This window comes from Schistocerca nitens, chromosome 10, assembly GCF_023898315.1.
Source record: "Schistocerca nitens isolate TAMUIC-IGC-003100 chromosome 10, iqSchNite1.1, whole genome shotgun sequence".
Taxonomy (NCBI): domain Eukaryota; kingdom Metazoa; phylum Arthropoda; class Insecta; order Orthoptera; family Acrididae; genus Schistocerca; species Schistocerca nitens.
This window is the reverse complement of record NC_064623.1, coordinates 224,986,656-225,006,998: the sequence shown is the minus strand read 5'-3', so window position 1 is coordinate 225,006,998 and position 20,343 is coordinate 224,986,656. Positions and strand designations below refer to the sequence as shown.

The following is a 20,343-nucleotide window of genomic DNA, read 5'->3' as shown; positions in this document are numbered from 1 at the left end:
GGTTGTACCTACGGTACGGCTATCTGTATCGCTGAGGCACGCAAGCCTCCCCACCAACGGCAAGGTCCATGGTTCATGGGGGGTCCTACTGCCTATTTCTTCTAAAAGATTAGTTTGTATTACAGCAGATGCCAGATTTTTAGAATGTGTGGCAAAGTCATCTGCAAGTGTGAAACAGTTTACTCCAGTATTTTTGTATCCTCTTCTCAACCTTATTGATGAAATATTATATTTGTTCTGTTTGTTATTCCAAATTTTCACTCTTTCAAGAACACAAAAAGGATTTGGGATATATATCTGTGTTTATTTTGAAGAGCTGAGATGTTTCTCTCATAAATTTCACTTTACACTGAGGTGACGAAATTCTCGGGATACCTTATACCCCATGCTGTCATTTTGGACTTCCTTTTGCCCAACGTAGTGCAACAACTCAACGTGAGGTGGACTTGACAAGTCGTTGGAAGTCTCCTGCAGAAATATTGAGCCGTGCTACCTCTATAGCTGTACATATTGCAAAAGTGTTGCCAGTGCAGGATGCTGTGCTCGAACTGGCCTCACGATTACGTACCGTAAATGCTCGATGGGATTATTGTGCAATCTGGGTGACCAGAATGTTTGCTCTAATTGTCCAGAATGTTCTTCAAACCAGTCACAGATAATTGTGACCCGGTGACTTGACATCATTCTGTGGGAACATAAAGTCTATGAATGAGTGAGTATGAATGGTCTCCAAATAATGGAACACAAATGGTTCAGTCAGACCAGAGGACCCAGTCCAGACCGTGTAAACACGGCCCACACCACTATGCAGCCAACAAAAAATTAAATCGATGAAATAAAAAAGGATTTAGAGAAAAAAAAACAACGTAAAAACTGAAGAAAGAGCTGACAAAGAAGTGTTCAGGGTAAAAGTATTGAATATGGAAGGATTCCAAGGTAGGAGAGTGAAAAAACCTAGTCTGAAGTGGATGTAAGACAGGGTGAAAGAACATAGTGCCTCGTTAACAACCTGTGGGGCCTGCACCACACTCGAACCCTACCATCATCTCTTACTATCTGAACAGGCGACAGTTTTCCTGTTGTCTAGGGTCCAACCCATATGGTGACAAGTCCAGGAGAGGCACACTCTTGACACTGTGGATCTCGGAATATCGAATTCCCTAACGATTTTGGAAATGGAATGCCCCATTTATCTAGCTCCACCTACCATTCCACATTTAAAATCTGTTAATTCCCGTCGTGCTTCCGTGATCACGTCGGAGAACTTTTCACGTGAATCACCTGAGTACAAATAACAGCTCCGCCAGTGCTCTGCCCTGTGTACACGATACTACCACCGTCTATACAGGGTGTTACAAAAAGGTACGGCCAAACTTTCAGGAAACATTCCTCACACACAAAGAAAGAAAAGATGTTATGCGGACATGTGTCCGGGAACGCTTACTTTCCGTGTTAGAGCTCATTTATTACTTCTCTTCAAATCACATTAATCACGGAATGGAAACACACAGCAACAGAATGTACCAGTGTGACTTCAAACACTTTGTTACAGGAAATGTTCAAAATGTCCTCCGTTAGCGACGATACGTGCATCCACCCTCCGTCGTATGGAATCCCTGATGCGCTGATGCAGCCCTGGAGAATGGCGTATTGTATCACAGCCGTCCACAATACGAGTACGAAGAGTCTCTACATTTGGTACCGGGGTTGCGTAGACAAGAGCTTTCAAATGCCTCCATAAATGAAAGTGAAGAGGGTTGAGGTCAGGAGAACGTGGAGGCCACGGAATTGGTCCGCCTCTACCAATCCATCGGTCACCAAATCTGTTGTTGAGAAGCGTACGAACACTTCGACTAAAATGTGCAGGAGCTCCAGCGTGCATGAACCACACGTTGTGTCGTACTTGTAAAGGCACATGTTCTAGCAGCACAGGTAGAGTATCCCGTATGAAATCATGATAACGTGCTCCATTGAGCGTAGGTGGAAGAACCCCATGGGGCACAATCAAGACATCACCAACAATGCTGCCCAAACGTTCACAGAAAATCTGTGTTGATGACGTGATTGCACAATTGCGTGCGGATTCTCGTCAGCCCACACATGTTACTTGTGAAAATTTACAGTTTGATCACGTTGGAACGAAGCCTCATCTGTAAAGAGATTATTTGCACTGAAATGAGGATTGACACATTGTCGGATGAACCATTCGCGGAAGTGTTCCCGTGGAGGCCAGTCAGCTGCTGGTAGTGCCTGCACACGCTGTACATGGTACGGAAACAACTGGTTCTCCCGTAGCACTCTCCATACAGTGACGTTGTCAACGTTACCTTGTACGGCAGCAACGTCTCTGACGCTGACATTAGGGTTATCGTCAACTGCACGAAGAATTGCCTTGTCCATTGCAGGTGTCCTCGTCGTTCTAGGTCTTCCCCAGTTGCAAGTCATAGGCTGGAAATGTTCCGTGCTCCCTAAGACGCCGATCAATTGCTTTGAACGTCTTCCTGTCGGGACACTTTCGTTCTGGAAATCTGTCTCGATACAAACGTACTGCGCCACGGCTATTGCCCCGTGCTAATCCATACATCAAATGGGCATCTGCCAACTCCGCATTTGTAAACATTGCACTGACTCCAAAACCACGTTCGTGATGAACACTAACCTGCTGATGTTACGTACTGATGTGCTCGATGCTAGTACTGTAGAACAATGAGTCGCATGTCAAAACAAGCACCGAAGTCAACATTACCTTCCTTCAATTGGGCCAACTGGTTGTGAAACGAGGAGTACAGTACATACTGACGAAACTAAAATGAGCTCTAACATGGAAATTTGTCCACATAACATCTTTTCTTTATTTGCGTGTGAGGAATGTTTCCTGAAAGTTTGGCCGTGCCTTTTTGTAACACCCTGTATATGTGCATATTTCTATCCCATGTCTTGTCACTTCAGTGTAGATACTGTGTCTTTAAGTGTTTCATGAACTAGATTTGCTAATTTACTCACCAGGTGTTGGCAGGAGAACACACATATGAAATGTATTATTTGTGCAAGCTTTCAGAGCCAGTGGCTCCTTCTTCTGGCAGAAAGGTTGAACAGGAAAGAAGAGGGGTGAGGGAAAAGGACCACCGAGATTTAGGAAAAGGGGTAAATTTCTGAAATGCCACCCAGAACCCGGGTCAGGGGAGACTTATGGGATGGGGTAAGTTCGGAAAAGTCACCCAGAACCCTGGCTGACCCTGGATGAGATGAGAATCATCCTGTGCTGTAAGTCTCCCCTGACCCAGGTTTCTGGATGGCTTTTCTGAACTTTATCCAGCTTGCTTCTTCTTCAGCCCTTTTGCCGTAAGAAGGAGCCACTGGCTCTGAAAGCCTCTGTAAATACCTTTCACATATGTGTTCTTCTGTTGCTACTTGGTGAGTGGATTCTTTGTCTATCCAATTGCATTATATTTTCAAAAATGGATTATTTTCATTTATAGATGTGGTAATTTGCACTTCATACAAAATTCATGGGTTATTTTATCTAGTTTTTCTGTCTACAGAACAAAATGCCTTTTTTAAATCAATAAACATAACTACAATATCTTTTGAATTAAGTTATCTATGTCAAATGACTGACTTTAGATTAAATATTTTTCAGAACGTGAAATGTCGTTTAAAGCATTTTGTAAGTTCACGTGTCGATTCCTGTATTTGTTGGGTCATATCTCTATCGATGTCTCCTTTGTGTATAAGTGGTATTGAAACATCAGTGAAAGCCACTCTCGACTCTGTGTTTGCGAATTCTGATAGAATAAATCTGACTGTTAACCCTTTTACTGCTGTGAATGTCCTTACTACACCGAGTGCTGCACCATTGTCACCTAAAGACAGCCACACATGTAACTGCACACTCGAAAAGAATGCACGCACGGGCCTGCTTGCGCAAGTGTGTACAAATTCCTCAAAGCTCCACACAGCCCGAGCATGCTTGTACAAACATCTGTTTGTTTACCAAAAGATGGCTTTTGTCAGTTTTTCTGCTTTTATTATGTAGAAACAAAAGAGGAAATGTGATATGTGGAGTAAAGAGTGTTTAAAGAAAGAAAAATATTATTCTTGTATTAGGTACGTATAATAGACACAATATGGGACTTGTGTCACAGTACTGTTATTTATCTTCTATCTTTTTCCATGTAATATTGTATGCTTTGACTTGTTCTGCATTGGACTTCAACCTTTGTACAAATGTAATTTAACAACAATAAATAAAAATTAAATCAAATCACTGACAAATGTTTGTATAAGGTACTCAGTACACACACTTGAACTCTTACAGAAGAATACGTAGTTGACATTCAATCAAGCATTGAGTTGCTCGTTCAATCCTGATGCACAGATTTATCCTTCAAACGCTCGAGCGTGACTGGGCAAGAACGCTTGAGGATGTGTGTTTGTAAAGCCTGCAGTTTCGTGTGTGGCTGCCTTAATGTGTCTACCTGTGGTCAGTCACCTACATCTGGGCGTCTGTCTGAGCAAAGGCTGTCTGAGCAGCTTGCCTTGTTCTCTTCCAGAAATTTGTGCAGTGCTTTCTACGATGTCTCCTGCTGAGACCGCCGACAAAAGCATTAATGTAGTTGTAAAAATCAGTTTCTGACTTTCAGGCTCATCTGCAAATTAACAGTTGTTACAAATCCACACTGATTCATGTGAGACAATACCTACAGTACTGTGTGCTTTATTCTCGCTACTAAATAAAGAAAAAAAAACAAAAACATTTCAAATGAAACTATGTAGCTCCAGAGTCTTTTTTGAAGTATCAAACATCAGTGATGTATAAATGCAGACGGAAGTAACAAATGAAATTTGTACCGAGGCCAGGATTCGAACCCGGGTTTGCTGCTCACCAGACTTATGCGCTGACTACTATGCCACTCTGGCACAATGGCTTTGCGCAACTGCACAGACTATCGTAGTACAACTCTCCTATGCCAGGGTGGCGTAGTGTTTACTGCATTTGCCTCGTGGGGAAGAGAGCAGGCTTCGAATCCTGGCCTCGGTACCAATTTTCATTCATCGCTTCAGTCTGCATATGTACATCGTAAACAAATTTAATTGTAGTCAAGTGGATATTTTTAAATAACACGTTGTCAGTTACTTTCCGCATGTGTGCAGATTATACTGTATCGTTTAACGTGAGGGATGGTAGCCATCAATGATACAATTTTCATTAAGGCTATTTTTGTAATCGAGGATGTTCTGTTACTTCATACGGTGAACGAAATATACTGATCCTCAGTGAAATCAATCTCACAATTTAGCGTTCATTGCGAACCACATACAAAACTTTTTAACTTTATTGTTATTATATAATGAGTCTTATGTGGTAACTTCAGGAACAATGTTTGCTAGAGTAATGGAGTGTTTAGTCACTGGAGGAGTACTGATTGCTTACATGTAATAAGTACATTATGTCAACAGTATGTCTGTGAAACATCTTTTGCCTTGTTAGGAAATTTGGTGATGCATTTTTAAGTTTCCGGTTACTTCTTGCCCCTCAAAAATGAACGACATAGTTCTCATCAGGCAGTTAGTAATATTTCACATCTTTAATGTAACTTTCAAAATCAGCCATACATAATCTGAAATGTTCATCCTTTGCTGTGAGTTTTCTGGCACACAATTCATTCGTACACAGCCACAGTGGACAAGTTGTGTGTGGACTTGAACAGTTTATGGAAATAAGGTGTACTTTTGTGTGCAATTTTGTAATAAATTGTTCAAGACAATGGAAACTGAGATGTATGAATTTCTTTTTTGTCGATATTTCTATAGTGACAGGAATCTAACAATACTGCAAATTACTTGACAACCCGATGAAACAGTGTGACCAGCTGGGGGCATCAGAGTGAGTCACTAGAGAGAAAACATGTGGGTTGGGTTGGGTTGTTTGGGGAAAGAGACCAAACAGCGAGGTCATCGGTCTCATCGGATTAGGGAAGTCGACCGTGCTCTTTCAAGGGAACCATCCCATCATTTGCCTGGAACGATTTAGGGAAATCACGGAAAACCTAAATCAGGATGTCCGGGTGCGGGATTGAACCGTCGTCCTCCAGAATGCGAGTCCAGTGTGCTAACCACTGCGCCACCTCGCTTAGTAGAAAACTTGTGGACAGCAACGATGACAGAATGACGGACAATGGAGACAGCATACCAGAATAACAAATCAAGCAATTAAATCAGAATTGATACCTAAGACATAGCAAATTTGGAACCAAGACAGCATATAGCGAGATCAATACAAAAGCGCGGAGAAATCTCTCAAGTATATATGTTTTCCTGTCTCTGTTATTGTATGTCATTAAACTGGAAATTCCACCGGGCTAATTTGGGATTGTTGTGTCAAAAGGGCACTTGAAGCTCCAATTCAGAGAACATTTAATTATTAATGAAAAACCCACTAACATTTCTTGTGGACACCAGATTTTGTGTGAAACACCCAATGAGCAGATTTTGTCTGGAGTGGCACCATCTGCACATTCCGCAGATGAATTTCCAAATATCTGTCAAAACAGTAGAGAAAATGCATCTGTCGGGTCATAGGAGAGACGATTGATACATAATAAAGTGATGGAGACATTAATCTCTTGTATTTCTTATCACATATTGTATCCATTATGTGCCTCTTGTATCTTTAATGTACACTCCTGGAAATTGAAATAAGAACACCGTGAATTCATTGTCCCAGGAAGGGGAAACTTTATTGACACATTCCTGGGGTCAGATACATCACATGATCACACTGACAGAACCACAGGCACATAGACACAGGCAACAGAGCATGCACAATGTCGGCACTAGTACAGTGTATATCCACCTTTCGCAGCAATGCAGGCTGCTATTCTCCCATGGAGACGATCGTAGAGATGCTGGATGTAGTCCTGTGGAACGGCTTGCCATGCCATTTCCACCTGGCGCCTCAGTTCGACCAGCGTTCGTGCTGGACGTGCAGACCGCGTGAGACGACGCTTCATCCAGTCCCAAACATGCTCAATGGGGGACAGATCCGGAGATCTTGCTGGCCAGGGTAGTTGACTTACACCTTCTAGAGCACGTTGGGTGGCACGGGATACATGCGGACGTGCATTGTCCTGTTGGGACATCAAGTTCCCTTGCCGGTCTAGGAATGGTAGAACGATGGGTTCGATGACGGTTTGGATGTACCGTGCACTATTCAGTGTCCCCTCGACGATCACCAGTGGTGTACGGCCAGTGTAGGAGATCGCTCCCCACACCATGATGCCGGGTGTTGGCCCTGTGTGCCTCGGTCGTATGCAGTCCTGATTGTGGCGCTCACCTGCACGGCGCCAAACACGCATACGACCATCATTGGCACCAAGGCAGAAGCGACTCTCATCGCTGAAGACGACACGTCTCCATTCGTCCCTCCATTCACGCCTGTCGCGACACCACTGGAGGCGGGCTGCACGATGTTGGGGCGTGAGCGGAAGACGGCCTAACGGTGTGCGGGACCGTAGCCCAGCTTCATGGAGACGGCTGCGAATGGTCCTCGCCGATACCCCAGGAGCAACAGTGTCCCTAATTTGCTGGGAAGTGGCGGTGCGGTCCCCTACGGCACTGCGTAGGATCCTACGGTCTTGGCGTGCATCCGTGCGTCGCTGCGGTCCGGTCCCAGGTCGACGGGCACGTGCACCTTCCGCCGACCACTGGCGACAACATCGATGTACTGTGGAGACCTCACGCCCCACGTGTTGAGCAATTCGGCGGTACGTCCACCCGGCCTCCCGCATGCCCACTATACGCCCTCGCTCAAAGTCCGTCAACTGCACATACGGTTCACGTCCACGCTGTCGCGGCATGCTACCAGTGTTAAAGACTGCGATGGAGCTCCGTATGCCACGGCAAACTGGCTGACACTGACGGCGGCGGTGCACAAATGCTGCGCAGCTAGCGCCATTCGACGGCCAACACCGCGGTTCCTGGTGTGTCCGCTGTGCCGTGCGTGTGATCATTGCTTGTACAGCCCTCTTGCAGTGTCCAGAGCAAGTATGGTGGGTCCGACACACCGGTGTCAATGTGTTCTTTTTTCCATTTCCAGGAGTGTATTTTTGAGGGAGTCAGGTGGTGCAGTGGTTATCACACTGGAGTTGCGTTGGAAGGAAGATAGTTCAAACTCGTGTCTGGCCATCCTGATTTAGGTTTTCCATGATTTCTCTAAATTGCTTCAGGCAAATACTGGGATGGTTCCTTTGAAAGGGCACAGCCAACTTCCTTCTCTGTCTTCTGTAATCTGATGGGGACAATGACATCACTATTTGCTCCCCTCAGCTGAATCAACCAACCAACCAACTATAGTGTGTGTGATCATCTTCCTTAGTAGTTTTCCTTGTGTCGGAAGAAAAAAACAGTAAAAAGAATATGCTTAATCTGTTGCAGAAAAGACCACACGGAAACAAGCAGGCAGCAGTTCTGAAGGCTCTTCATCAGAGTCCGAAGAAGAAAAGGGAGAACCGGTGGGCGCAGGAGCCCCACTCACTGATCTGGAGATGAACGAGCTGGCGGCCAAGCTGGTCAAAGCAGAAATCCTCGGCAATGAGGTACGCTGTGGAAAAGTGAAGTGGCAGCTGTATATACTAGTGGACGCAGGCCTACATATGAGGTTTTGTGTGTGTGTCTGTGTCTGTGTGTGTGTCTGAGAGAGAGAGAGAGAGAGAGAGAGAGAGAGAGAGAGAGAGAGAGCAAATTAAAGCTGTACAGCTTAGCATAAGTAGCTGAAAATTACTGACACTACATTGCCTACGGGACACAGCCAAGTGGTCACTTGCCACTTCATGTATGTGCTCGGGTTCCGCAGCGTGTGAAGCGAAATCTGCTATACCCTCTGTATGCTCCTTCCATCTTTTAGCTTTAATTTCTTTGCATTGTACTGGCATGCCATCTGAGCTCTTGATATTTATGCAGCTGCTTGTCTCATTCAATTTCCTTTAGGTGATGCCTATTGTTCCGCCATTTATATATGAGTCTACAGCCTTACATTTGCCCTCTAGCCGTTCCTGCTTAGCCACTTTGTTCTTTCTTTCAGTCTCATTTTTTAGACATCTGTATTCCCTTTTGCATGCTTCATTTGCTTTTGTATATATATTTTACCATTTAGTCAGTTACATTCAATATCTTTTGTGTTATCTAGGAATTTCTACTGGCCCTTATTGTCATACATATGTGATCCTCTGCTGCCTTCACTATTCCATCTCTCATAGTTAGTCATTTGTCTGCTGTTTTATTATCTTCCCTGTTCAGTCAACATTGTGTGATACACCCATTGAAACCCTCAAACACCGCTGGTTCCTTTCATTTATCCACGTCCCATCTGCTTAATTTTATATCTTTTTGCAATGTCTTTGGTTTTAATTTGCGTTTCATAACCAATAAATTATGGCTGGAGTTCACATCTACCCCTGGACATTTCTTTCAGTTTAATATCTGGTTTTGAGGCCTTGTTATTGCCATTTTATAATTGGCCTGAAGGTTTTCAATGTTTCCAGGTCTCTAGCGCCTACACAACCTCCTTCAATTAATCTTAAACTGATTAAATTTTTCTCTGTGCAAAATTGTACCTGGTAGCTTCCTCTTTCATTTCTTTCCACCAGTTCATGTCCTCTTCCTATCTTTGTTTATCTTCCTTTTTCCACTTCAAAATTCCAGTCACCCATCACAAATTTTCGTTCCCTTCTACTATCTAAATAATTTTCTTTATCTCATCATACATTCTTTCAATCTCTTCACCATCTACGGAGTTAGTTGGTGTATAAACTTGTACCATTTTGGTTGGTGGTGGGTGTTGGCTTCATGTCTATTTTGGGTATGAAAATGTGTTCACTGTGCTGTTTATGGTAGCTTATGCAAATTCTTATGCTCTTATTCATTATTAGACCTACTCTGTAACCCCTATTTGGTTTTTGTTGATGATCCTTTACTGACTCAACCACAAGTCACATTCTTTCTGCCACCGCACTTCACTAATTCCCACTGTATCTAACTTCAACATATCCATTTCCATTTTTAAATTCTCTGACCTTCCCGGACAAATTAAGTGACCTAATATTCCACACGCTGACCTGTAGAATGCGAGTTTTGTTTTTCCTGTTGACGATATCCTCCTGAGTAGTCTGCACCCGGAAATCTGAATTGGTTACTATTTTACCTCTGGAATATTTTAACCAAGAGGTTGCCATCATTATTAAGCCATACAGTAAAAATGCATTTTTTTGCTGCAAAAAAATAACGGCTCTGCTTTCCACTCACTTTCACCCGTCTGCAGTACTATCACAACGAGGCCACGTTAACTGATGTTACAAGGCCAGATTAGTCAGTTATCCAGACAGTTGCTCCTGCAACTGCAGAAGAGAGTGCTCTCTCTCTTCGGGAACTGGCCTGACTGACCGAAAGCCCTCTGCAAGTGTCAACAACTCCCTACCTTTAGCAGAGGTGGGCTCTTTTATTCTGGTGGCTCAGGATGAGCCCTAAGTAGGAAGCACAAAGTATCTTATAAACTAAATGAGTATTTGTACAATTTCAAAGGACATTCCAAGCTAATTTTCCCATTGATTTAGTGAGTCAAAATCATTTCAGGGTCCCTCATAGATTGCAGATTCTGTTTGTGTGCAAATCACATTTATAATATACTGGCTGACTACTCGTCATTGGCCATATACAGGATGACTCACAAGATATACAAATAGTTTAATATGTTATTCTACAAGTAAAACTAAAGAAGAAAGTTCATATAAACACAGGTCTGCAAATGTTTAGGTATGCAGTTACGGCTAATAAAAGATTTTGCCTGAAATTTAGCAACTTCGCTAATATGAAGCCACTGTAAAAATGTACGAGGTTAAAGTAAAGCATGATTTCCATTTATTTTGTTGTTTTTGGTCTGGTGAATCTAATAAAACATGTCCCAGGCATGTATCTGCAGTAGTTTTCCAGAACATCCAGAGAAGCAAAGATTATTATACAAGTAAATTTGTTTACTTTCCATTAAGAACATAGAAACGTCTATGTCATTGTTGGCAACCATTAGTGAGTTGTTTCAGTCATTTCCTAACCTTGAAATAGTTTGTTTTCTGCATTGTCCAGTGAAAGAACATTATAACAATAGTGTACTTAAGTGAAACCACATAGTAACTGTTGTAGTTTGTAGACTATTTATGAAATAGGGATGCCTTTCAAATTTTCAACAGAGGAATACACTCATATAGTGTTTATTTATGGCTAATGTGATGGTAATGCTACGGCCACAGTTAACGAATATCTCATACGATATCCAACTCAGAGGATTCCGAATGTATGAACCGTTAGTGGAGTATTTCAAATTTATGGGAGACAGGTTCTCTACCTAATTTTCATAACCAGTACGAGTGGTCGATACATGAAGATGATGGTGAGGATATTATGGATGCTGTTCAACATAGCCCGGGTATGAGTACACAATGTATCTCTCGATGATTAGGCATTTCACAATGTAAAGTACAGTAATTTGTATCCTTACCATAAACAAAGAAAAGTGCATCATTTACATGTGGGAGATCCTGCCTTTCGCTTGGAGTTGTGCAACTGGTTCAATACTAATCGGCACTTCCACAAATACATTTTGTTTACTAATGAGGCACAGTTTGCTTAAGATGGTATAAACAATTTACATAACAAGCACATATTGTCTGAAGCAAACTCACATGCAACAGTGCAATGCAATTTCCAGCAGTGATTTAGCATAAATGTGTGATGTGGTATAATCAACATAAATGTTACCAGTTTCCCAGGACATCTAACTGGCGAGACATAATTATAATTCCTTCAAGAAGAAATACCCCACTTGCTCGAAGATGTTCCACTTGCTACGTGGTTGCAAATGTATTTTCAATGTGACATTGCTTATCTGGATGTTCTGGAAAACTACTGCAGTTACACGTCTGGGACATGTTTTATTAGATTCACTGGATCAATAACAACATAAATAGAAATCATGCTTTACTTTAACCTTGTACAGTTTTGCGATGGCTTCATATTAACGAAGTTGCTAAATTTCAGGCAAAATCTTTTATTAGCCCTAACTCAGTAATTAAACATTTGTGGACCTATATGTATATGAACTTTTTTCGTTAGTCTTACTTGTGGAATAACATATTAAAATATTCGCATATCTTCCTGAGTCACCCTGTATGTATTTATTCCAGTCTTCTATCAGTTCATCCGTCCCCTCCCTCTTTCCATCTTCTCCTCTCCCCTCCCCCTCTGTCCATCTCCTCTCTCTCTCTCTCTCTCTCTCTCTCTCTCTCTCTCTGTCTGTCTGTCTGTCTGTCTGTCTGTCTGTCCATCTCCTCCTTTCCCCTTTCTATGTCCTTCTCTTCCTCTTCCCTTTGTCTGCCAGTTTCCTTCTCCCCATTTCTCTGTCCAACTTGTGGTAGCTTATTGAAAATGGATGCAGCAGAATACTGCAATCCTTTCTGCACAAGAGTCAAGGAAGTGCATTCCACATGCAGATTTGATTTCTGCCTAGTATTAACTGAGTGAAAGCTGCTAACTCTTGGGAATAAGCTAATATTGCTAACAACAAACGACATTAAAGAAAATACATACTGTGAGGGCAATGTCAAAATTCCCAGACTATTGAATAGGGGTCGACAAGAGGTTTTCGAACTTACACCATACATAGCTCGAACAGCCCGTTTTTGAGCCAAAAATACCCTTTTTGAATCAGAAGAATTACCCCAAAAAATAATACCATATGACATAAGCGTATGAAAATATGCGAAGTATACTACTTTTCGTGTTGAAATGTCACTTATTTCAGATACTGTTCTAATGGTAAATAAAGCGGCATTTAGTTTCTGAACAAGATCCTGAACATGGGCTTTTCACAATAACTTACTATCTATCCATACGCCTAGGAACTTGAACTGTTCTGTCTCGCTTATAACATGCCCATTCTGTCTGATTAAAATGTCAGTTCTTGTTGAATTGTGAGTTAGAAACTGTAAAAACTGAGTCTTACTGTGATTTAGCATCAAATTATTTTCCACAAGCCACGAACTTATATCATGAACTACATTATTTGATAATGTTTCAATATTACACCCAAGATCCTTCACTACCAAGGTGGTGTCATCAGCAAACAGAAATATTTTTGAATCACCTGTAATACTAGAAGGCATATCATTTATATAAATAAGAAACAGCAGTGGCCCCAGCACCGACCCTTGGGGAACGCCGCATTTAACAGTGCCCCATTGGGACTGAACATCATTACCACTCTCACTATTGCGGAGGATTACCTTCTGCTTTCTGTTCTTAAAGTAGGAGGCGAACCAATTGTAAGCTACTCCCCTTACTCCATAATGTTCCAACTTCTGCAGTAATATTTTGTGGTCAACACAGTCAAAAGCCTTCGTTAAATCAAAGAAAACACCTAACGTTCGCAACCTTTTATTTAATCCGTCCAAAACCTCACAGAGAAAAGAGACTATAGCATTTTCAGTTGTTAAGCCATTTCTAAAACCAAACTGTACATTTGACAGCAAATTATGTGAATTTAAATGCTGCAGTAACCTTGTATATACAACCTTCTCGATAACTTTAGCAAACACCGATGGCATAGAAATAGGTCTATAATTGTCAACATTATCCCTGTCTCCCTTTTAATAAAGTGGCTTCACTACCGAGTACTTTAATCGGTCAGGAAACCGACCACTCCTAAAGGAAAAGTTACAGATATGGCTAAGTACTGAGCTAACATACGTGGAACAATACTTCAGTATTCTGCTAGATACCCCGTCATATCCATGAGAGTTCTTGGTCTTTAGTGATTTAATTATTAACTCAATCTCCCTCTTGTCAGTATCATGGAGGAGCATTTCAGGTAACAGTCTCGGAACACTTTTTTCTAAGAGCGCTATATGATTCCCTGTTGGGACTAGGTTTCTATTTCGTTCACCTGCTGTATTCAGAAAGTGGTTATTAAGTACTGTACATATATGCGACTTATCAGTAACACGGACATCCCCACTACGCAATGATTCTATATTCTCGACCTGTCTCTGCAGACCAGCCACTTCCTTTACGACTGACCATATGGTTTTAATTTTATCCTGAGGCTTAGCTATTCTATCTGCATACCACATACTTTTTGCCTTCCTAATAACTTTTTTAAGCACCTTACAATACTGTTTGTAATGGGCTGCTGCATTTAGATTGTGACTGTTTCTAACGTTTTGATATAATTGCCACTTTGTTCTACAAGATATTCTTATCCCTTTAGTCAGCCACCCAGGCTGCCTGTTTGTGCTAGTACCCTGTTTTGAACGTTCTAACAGAAAGCAACTTTCAAAGAGCACGAGAAAAGTCTTGAGGAAAGCATTATATTTATCGTCTACTGTATCAGCACTATAAACATCTTGCCACTCTTGTTCCTTGATAAGGTTTACAAAAGTCTGTACAGCAACTGGATCAGCTTTCCTTAAAAGTTGGTAACTATATTTAACATGTGTTGCAGCACAAAAATCTTTTAGACTTAAAATTTGTGCATCATGATCTGAAAGGCCATTCACCTTTTTGCTAACAGAATGCCCTTCTAATAATGACGAATGAACAAAAATATTGTCTATGGTTGTTCTACTGCTCCCTTGCACTCTCGTTGGAAAGAATACGGTTTGCATAAGATTATATGAATTAAGGAGGTCTACCAGCATCCTTTTCCTTGCACAATCACTTATACAATTAATATTGAAGTCACCACATATAACTAACTTTTTGTATTTCCTATAAAGTGAACCAAGAACCTCCTCTAGCTTTAGCAAAAATGTTGTGAAATCGGAGTCTGGGGATCTATAAATAACAACAGTAAGAAGTTTAGCTCCACTAAATTTAACCACACCTGCACAACATTCAAACACCTTTTCAGTGCAGTACTTTGAAACATCAATTGACTCAAATGGGATACCGTTTTTCACATACATGGCTACTCCCCCACACCGCAAAGAGCTCCTAGAAAAGCTGCCAGCCAACCTGTATCCTGGTAAAGGAAGCCTCTGAATTATCTCCTTATTTAAGAAGTGTTCAGATATACCAATAATTTCAGAGTCAACATCTATAAGCAGTTCACTAACTTTATCTCTAATACCTAGTATATTTTGATGAAATATACTAATTCCCTCATTAATCGGATACCCAAGCTTTGTAGAAAGTGGTTTCTTTGTTAGAGAGACTTCCCTTAAGCAGGAATACCTATCAGCTGACTTCAATCTAAAAAAGGTACAGCTCTAACACCCACAACTACCGGAATTTTCCCATGAGTGATCCCACCACCCCCACCTACGCTGTCACCTATAAGTTTTGCCAACCTCCCCTTCCCATACCTGTTGAGGTGTAGGCCATGTCTAGTGAAACCCGTCCTGCAGATAGACTCCACCGACACCACTGAAATGTGACTCATGCCTTCTGTCATCAGCGCACCCCCAAGTCTCATGTTATTACACCTGACGGCTGTATTAAGATGAGGCCGATCGTGACGCTGAAACAGTTCCACGAAATGCACATTCGTGTTGCCAGTCTGAGTGGCTATCTTTTCCAGGTCACCATCTATGTCATACTCCCCATCCCTATCAATACTATTACCAGCCCCACCCACAATCACTACCTGATCCTCTTTAGTAAAATCCCTACATAACCCCCCTATGTTAAAAGTCACCTGAGCTAATCCTGCATTAGGCTTCACAATGCTGGTGACCTGGTACTCACTCCCCAAAACTTCCTGCAACTGCTGGCCTACACCTCTACCATGAGAACTACCTAACAGCAGAACCTTCTTCTTTCTCTTAGACTTTGCAACTGTCCTAGCCACCGTAACTGCTGAGGTCTGCTGCATACTTCCTACATCTACAGCTACTAGAGATTCCTCTCCACTAGACTCTGACAGTTGGTTATATCTATTACAAACACCAATAGTAAAACTATCTGAAAATCTCCTTCTGTTGACAAGAAGAGAATAGAAGCTTTCGAAATGTGGTGCTACAGAAGAATGCTGAAGATTAGATGGGTAGATCACATAACTAATGAGGAGGTACTGAATAGGATTGGGGAGAAGAGGAGTTTGTGGAGGGTATTAGATTAGGAAATGAGACACTTAAAGTAGTAAAGGAGTTTTGCTATTTGGGGAGCAAAATAACTGATGATGGTCGAAGTAGAGAGGATATAAAATGTAGACTGGCAATGGCAAGGAAAGCGTTTCTGAAGAAGAGAAATTTGTTAACATCGAGTATAGATTTAAATGTCAGGAAGTCATTTCTGAAAGTATTTGTATGGAGTGTAGCCATGTATGGAAGTGAAACATGGACGGTAAATAGTTTGGACAAGAAGAGAATAGAAGCTTTCGAAATGTGGTGCTACAGAAGAATGCTGAAGATTAGATGGGTAGATCACATAACTAATGAGGAGGTACTGAATAGGATTGGGGAGAAGAGGAGTTTGTGGCACAACTTGACCAGAAGAAGGGATCGGTTGGTAGGACATGTTCTGAGGCATCAAGGGATCACCAATTTAGTATTGGAGGGCAGCATGGAGGGTAAAAATCGTAGGGGGAGACCAAGAGATGAATACACTAAGCAGATTCAGAAGGATGTAGGTTGCAGTAGGTACTGGGAGATGAAGAAGCTTGCACAGGATAGAGTAGCATGGAGAGCTGCATCAAACCAGTCTCAGGACTGAAGACCACAACAACAACAACAACAACAACAACACCCAGTGGTATATGTGCTTACTATCTGGCTAATGTGCTGCATATAGATATAGTAGTAAAGAAGTAATAATTAAAAGGCCATGCCTGATGTGGCAGTTTTATTGCACAAACAGCTAAAATGCATTAAGCGATAAACTTTTTCCTTCCATCATTTTGTGGTGGGTGTCATAATAAAAAAGTATCTAAAAGGCTGGAAATTATGTATAAAGTTGGTTGCAAGTTACTGAGTGGTCTCACTTTCAGATACTGGATGACTGTAATCTGGCTGTTTATGCATTGTGAGCTACCCTTCCTATTTAACCCTCACCTCCACCTCTTTGATAGGTAGGTGGTTCTCACCCTCATAGTGGTTCTTTTCAGTCAGTAACTGATATGTATACCAAGTTTGTTTGAAATCAATCCAGTGGCTTAGGAGGAGATATGGAACATAAATACATCCACTTTTATAATGTTTATGGATTGATTGAGCAGGTTGAACATGCAGATAGAAGGGCCAAAACTGAAAATCATTACAGAAAAATCAAAATAAAAGCTAAACAGAAAACTGTTGACTAGAATTTTTCTGTGGCAAAGTATCTGATAAGTTACTGACACCTTTTTATTGATATTTTAATTAATCATTGTCAATTGGAACACTGTTGAATGGAACAAACAAATTACATATATCTATGTATTTATGCTTTGTATGTCGATTGTGATACTTCATGTGCTTCAGAATGCTTTTCCAGTAAAACACAAAAAAGTGGGGTAAGCAGTGCTGTCGTATCAGGCTTTGCAACATTATTTAGTGGGTGATATTACCACAAAACCTGTTGTATCACTGCAAGTAAGAGGTGGTTCTGACTTACAGTAAATGTCAGTAATGCCAGGGATAATTTTTGAAACCAAATATAAAAACTTGAATTACATGAAGAAAGCTGATAAATAAAAAAATTGAATATGGGAAGAGACAGATAATTTCAAGTAATTTTATGTAACAGCCAAAACTGTCTCTTACGTCACATCAAGAAGCAACTTTTACTTGTTCTGATGAGCAGAGGGCCATCTTTCTGAAAAAGTCAACTAGGAATACGTTGAATGCTTTCAGTCAGTGTATGAAAAAAGCAGAGAATTGAATAGAATTACATCACTGCAAGCACAATGCACTTCCTCTACTTGCTATGACGCATCACAGCTTCATACATTCTCCACTCTTCTTCTTAAACTCTGTATATTTGTTCAACCTATTGACAACATGAGCGAATAATGGTAGAACATTTGTGTACGACCATAATTCTCTGTTGAAACTTGCCACATACCACAATTCTTGGACTTGTAGGATTTTTTGGAGGAGCAAGGTAGTATATTATACTAACAATCCCTTCCATAGCAAGACACTGTGTTACCCTGCTTTAGGACCTGTTCTCCACATTACATTGATTAGCAGAACGTCTGTGTTCCAATTTTCATACCTAATATGGTGACTTATGTAAATGAGTTTTCAGTAATTTATTATTAAAAGAATGGATAAAGTTTATTACATACAAGGTGTGTTAATAAAAGTAATGAAACTAATAGTGTAGTGTTTGATCCGGCAACTTTGATGACGTCAGACTTGGAGGGGAGGCAGGTGAATAGGGTGATACGCCACCATTGCATATTGGACCACATTGCACTGATAAGCCAAAACATAACGATCGTGGCCCACCGCAACAGCGGATGCCGCTCGATGACATTGCAGGCATGTGATGCAGTAACAAGAAGTCTGCAAGCAGAACAGACGTGGACAGGGGTCGCCCTAGCAAAGATTTGGGCTGCAAATGGGGAAATCCGTTGAGATAAGTGACTGACAAAGGGCAAATTATTATTACGCAGAGCCTGTAAATGAGTATCTCTAAAATGGGGAAGCTGGTCAAATGTTCACATGCTACAGTTGTGAGCAGCTACAGAAAGAGGTACAAGGACCACTAGGCACTAAAAGGTTGGAGGTCAACGGCTCTTCACAGAATGTGGGGTTCAGAGGCTTGTCTGCTGTGTAAAATGGCATCTCTACCAAAAGAGTACAATGCCGGTGCACGCACAAGTGTTTCGGAGCACAACGTTCGTCGTTCACTGTCGAACGTGGAGCTTCACGGGAGACCACTCCTACGTGTTCACATGTTGACCCGCAAACATTGTCACTTACAATTGCAGTGAGCACAGGACCACGGGGATCGAATCGTCAATCGCTGGGGATGTGTCAGCTGTTCGAGCGAATTGCATTTTTGCTGCACTAGGTTAACGGTCGTCTCCACAAATGCTATCATCGAGGTGAACGGTGGCTCGAAATGTGCAGTGTGCCACCTACACGGCCTGGTGGGAGCAGTATTACGCTACGGGAGACATTCTCCTGTGCTCGCATGTGATGTGCGGTAGTATTCGAAGACGCGCTGACAGCTGTGAATCACCTGCATCCCTTCATGCTCGATGTCTTCCCCAAAGGCGATGTCATCTTTCGGCAGTATAATTTTCCATGTCTTGGAGCCAGAACTGTGATACAGTGGTTTGAGGAGCATTATAGTGAAGTCTCATTGATGTCTCAGCAACCAAATTCACCCGATGTAAGTTCTGTGGAACCCATCGGGTCACTATTGGGCTCATCATTGCATATACAAATCAGTGGCCAGTTATTTACGTGAATTACACGACCTGTGTATAGCATCTAATGCCACGTACCTCCGTAAACCTACCGACAAACTGTCGGATCCCTGATATACAGAATCGTCTACCAAATACGGACAAACGAGCTATTGAGCGTGTTTTGGCTCATTAGTGTAGTGTCACTATATTGAGTACGTTTTGGCTGATCAGTAAAGTGTCACATTGGTTGTTTGTGTGACACGAATTTCGAGCAACTGTGTGCAATTACATTTTGCTTTGGACTTTGACACAATGCAACAGAATTACTTGCAGAACTTCGGCTAGCTTACAGAGATAGTGTTTTTGGTGGTTTAAGGCATTTGCAGAAAGGAGACAGCCAATTGAAGATGAAACTTGCAGTGGTAGGCCTTCAGTTTCTAGAACTGAAGCAAATATCGGCAGAGGCCACTACCTAGTGCGTGATAGTCATCAGCTCACATTCAGAATGATTATGGCAGAGTTGAATCTGAATCACACCACTGTTCATCAGATATTGACCAGGGAGTTGGGGGATGAGGAAAATCTGCTCAAAACCGGTGACAGGACATTGTGAGGAACAGATGCACTGACTTTTTTGAATCAGTTGAAAATTATCCTCAATTTCTGGAATGTGTCATTAATGGCTGTGAGATATGGACGTTCGATTATGAGCTGCGAACCGAGCACCAGAGCGTGGAAGGGCTCACTCGTCTACATCTACATCTACACACATACTCTGCAAGCCACATTACAGTGTGAGGCATAGAGCATCCTTTACCACTGTGGTGTCACTGCCAGACACCACACTTGCTAGGTGGTAGCCTTTAAATCGGCCGCGGTCCATTAGTATATGTCGGACCCGCGTGTCGCCACTGTCAGTGATTGCAGACCGAGCGCCACCACACGGCAGGTCTAGA

The 20,343-nt window shown here is 41.9% G+C and overlaps 1 protein-coding gene across 2 annotated transcripts in view; it reads left to right on the top strand.

The window, feature by feature from the left end:
* LOC126210493 (CWF19-like protein 2) overlaps positions 1 to 20,343 on the top strand; it is a 194,278-nt gene that overhangs the window by 82,764 nt on the left and 91,171 nt on the right. For both annotated transcript variants that reach the window (XM_049939726.1, XM_049939725.1), the window contains exon 6: positions 8,437 to 8,597. In XM_049939726.1, the coding sequence (XP_049795683.1) occupies positions 8,437 to 8,597 (161 nt within the window). The remainder of the gene's footprint in view (positions 1 to 8,436; positions 8,598 to 20,343) is intronic.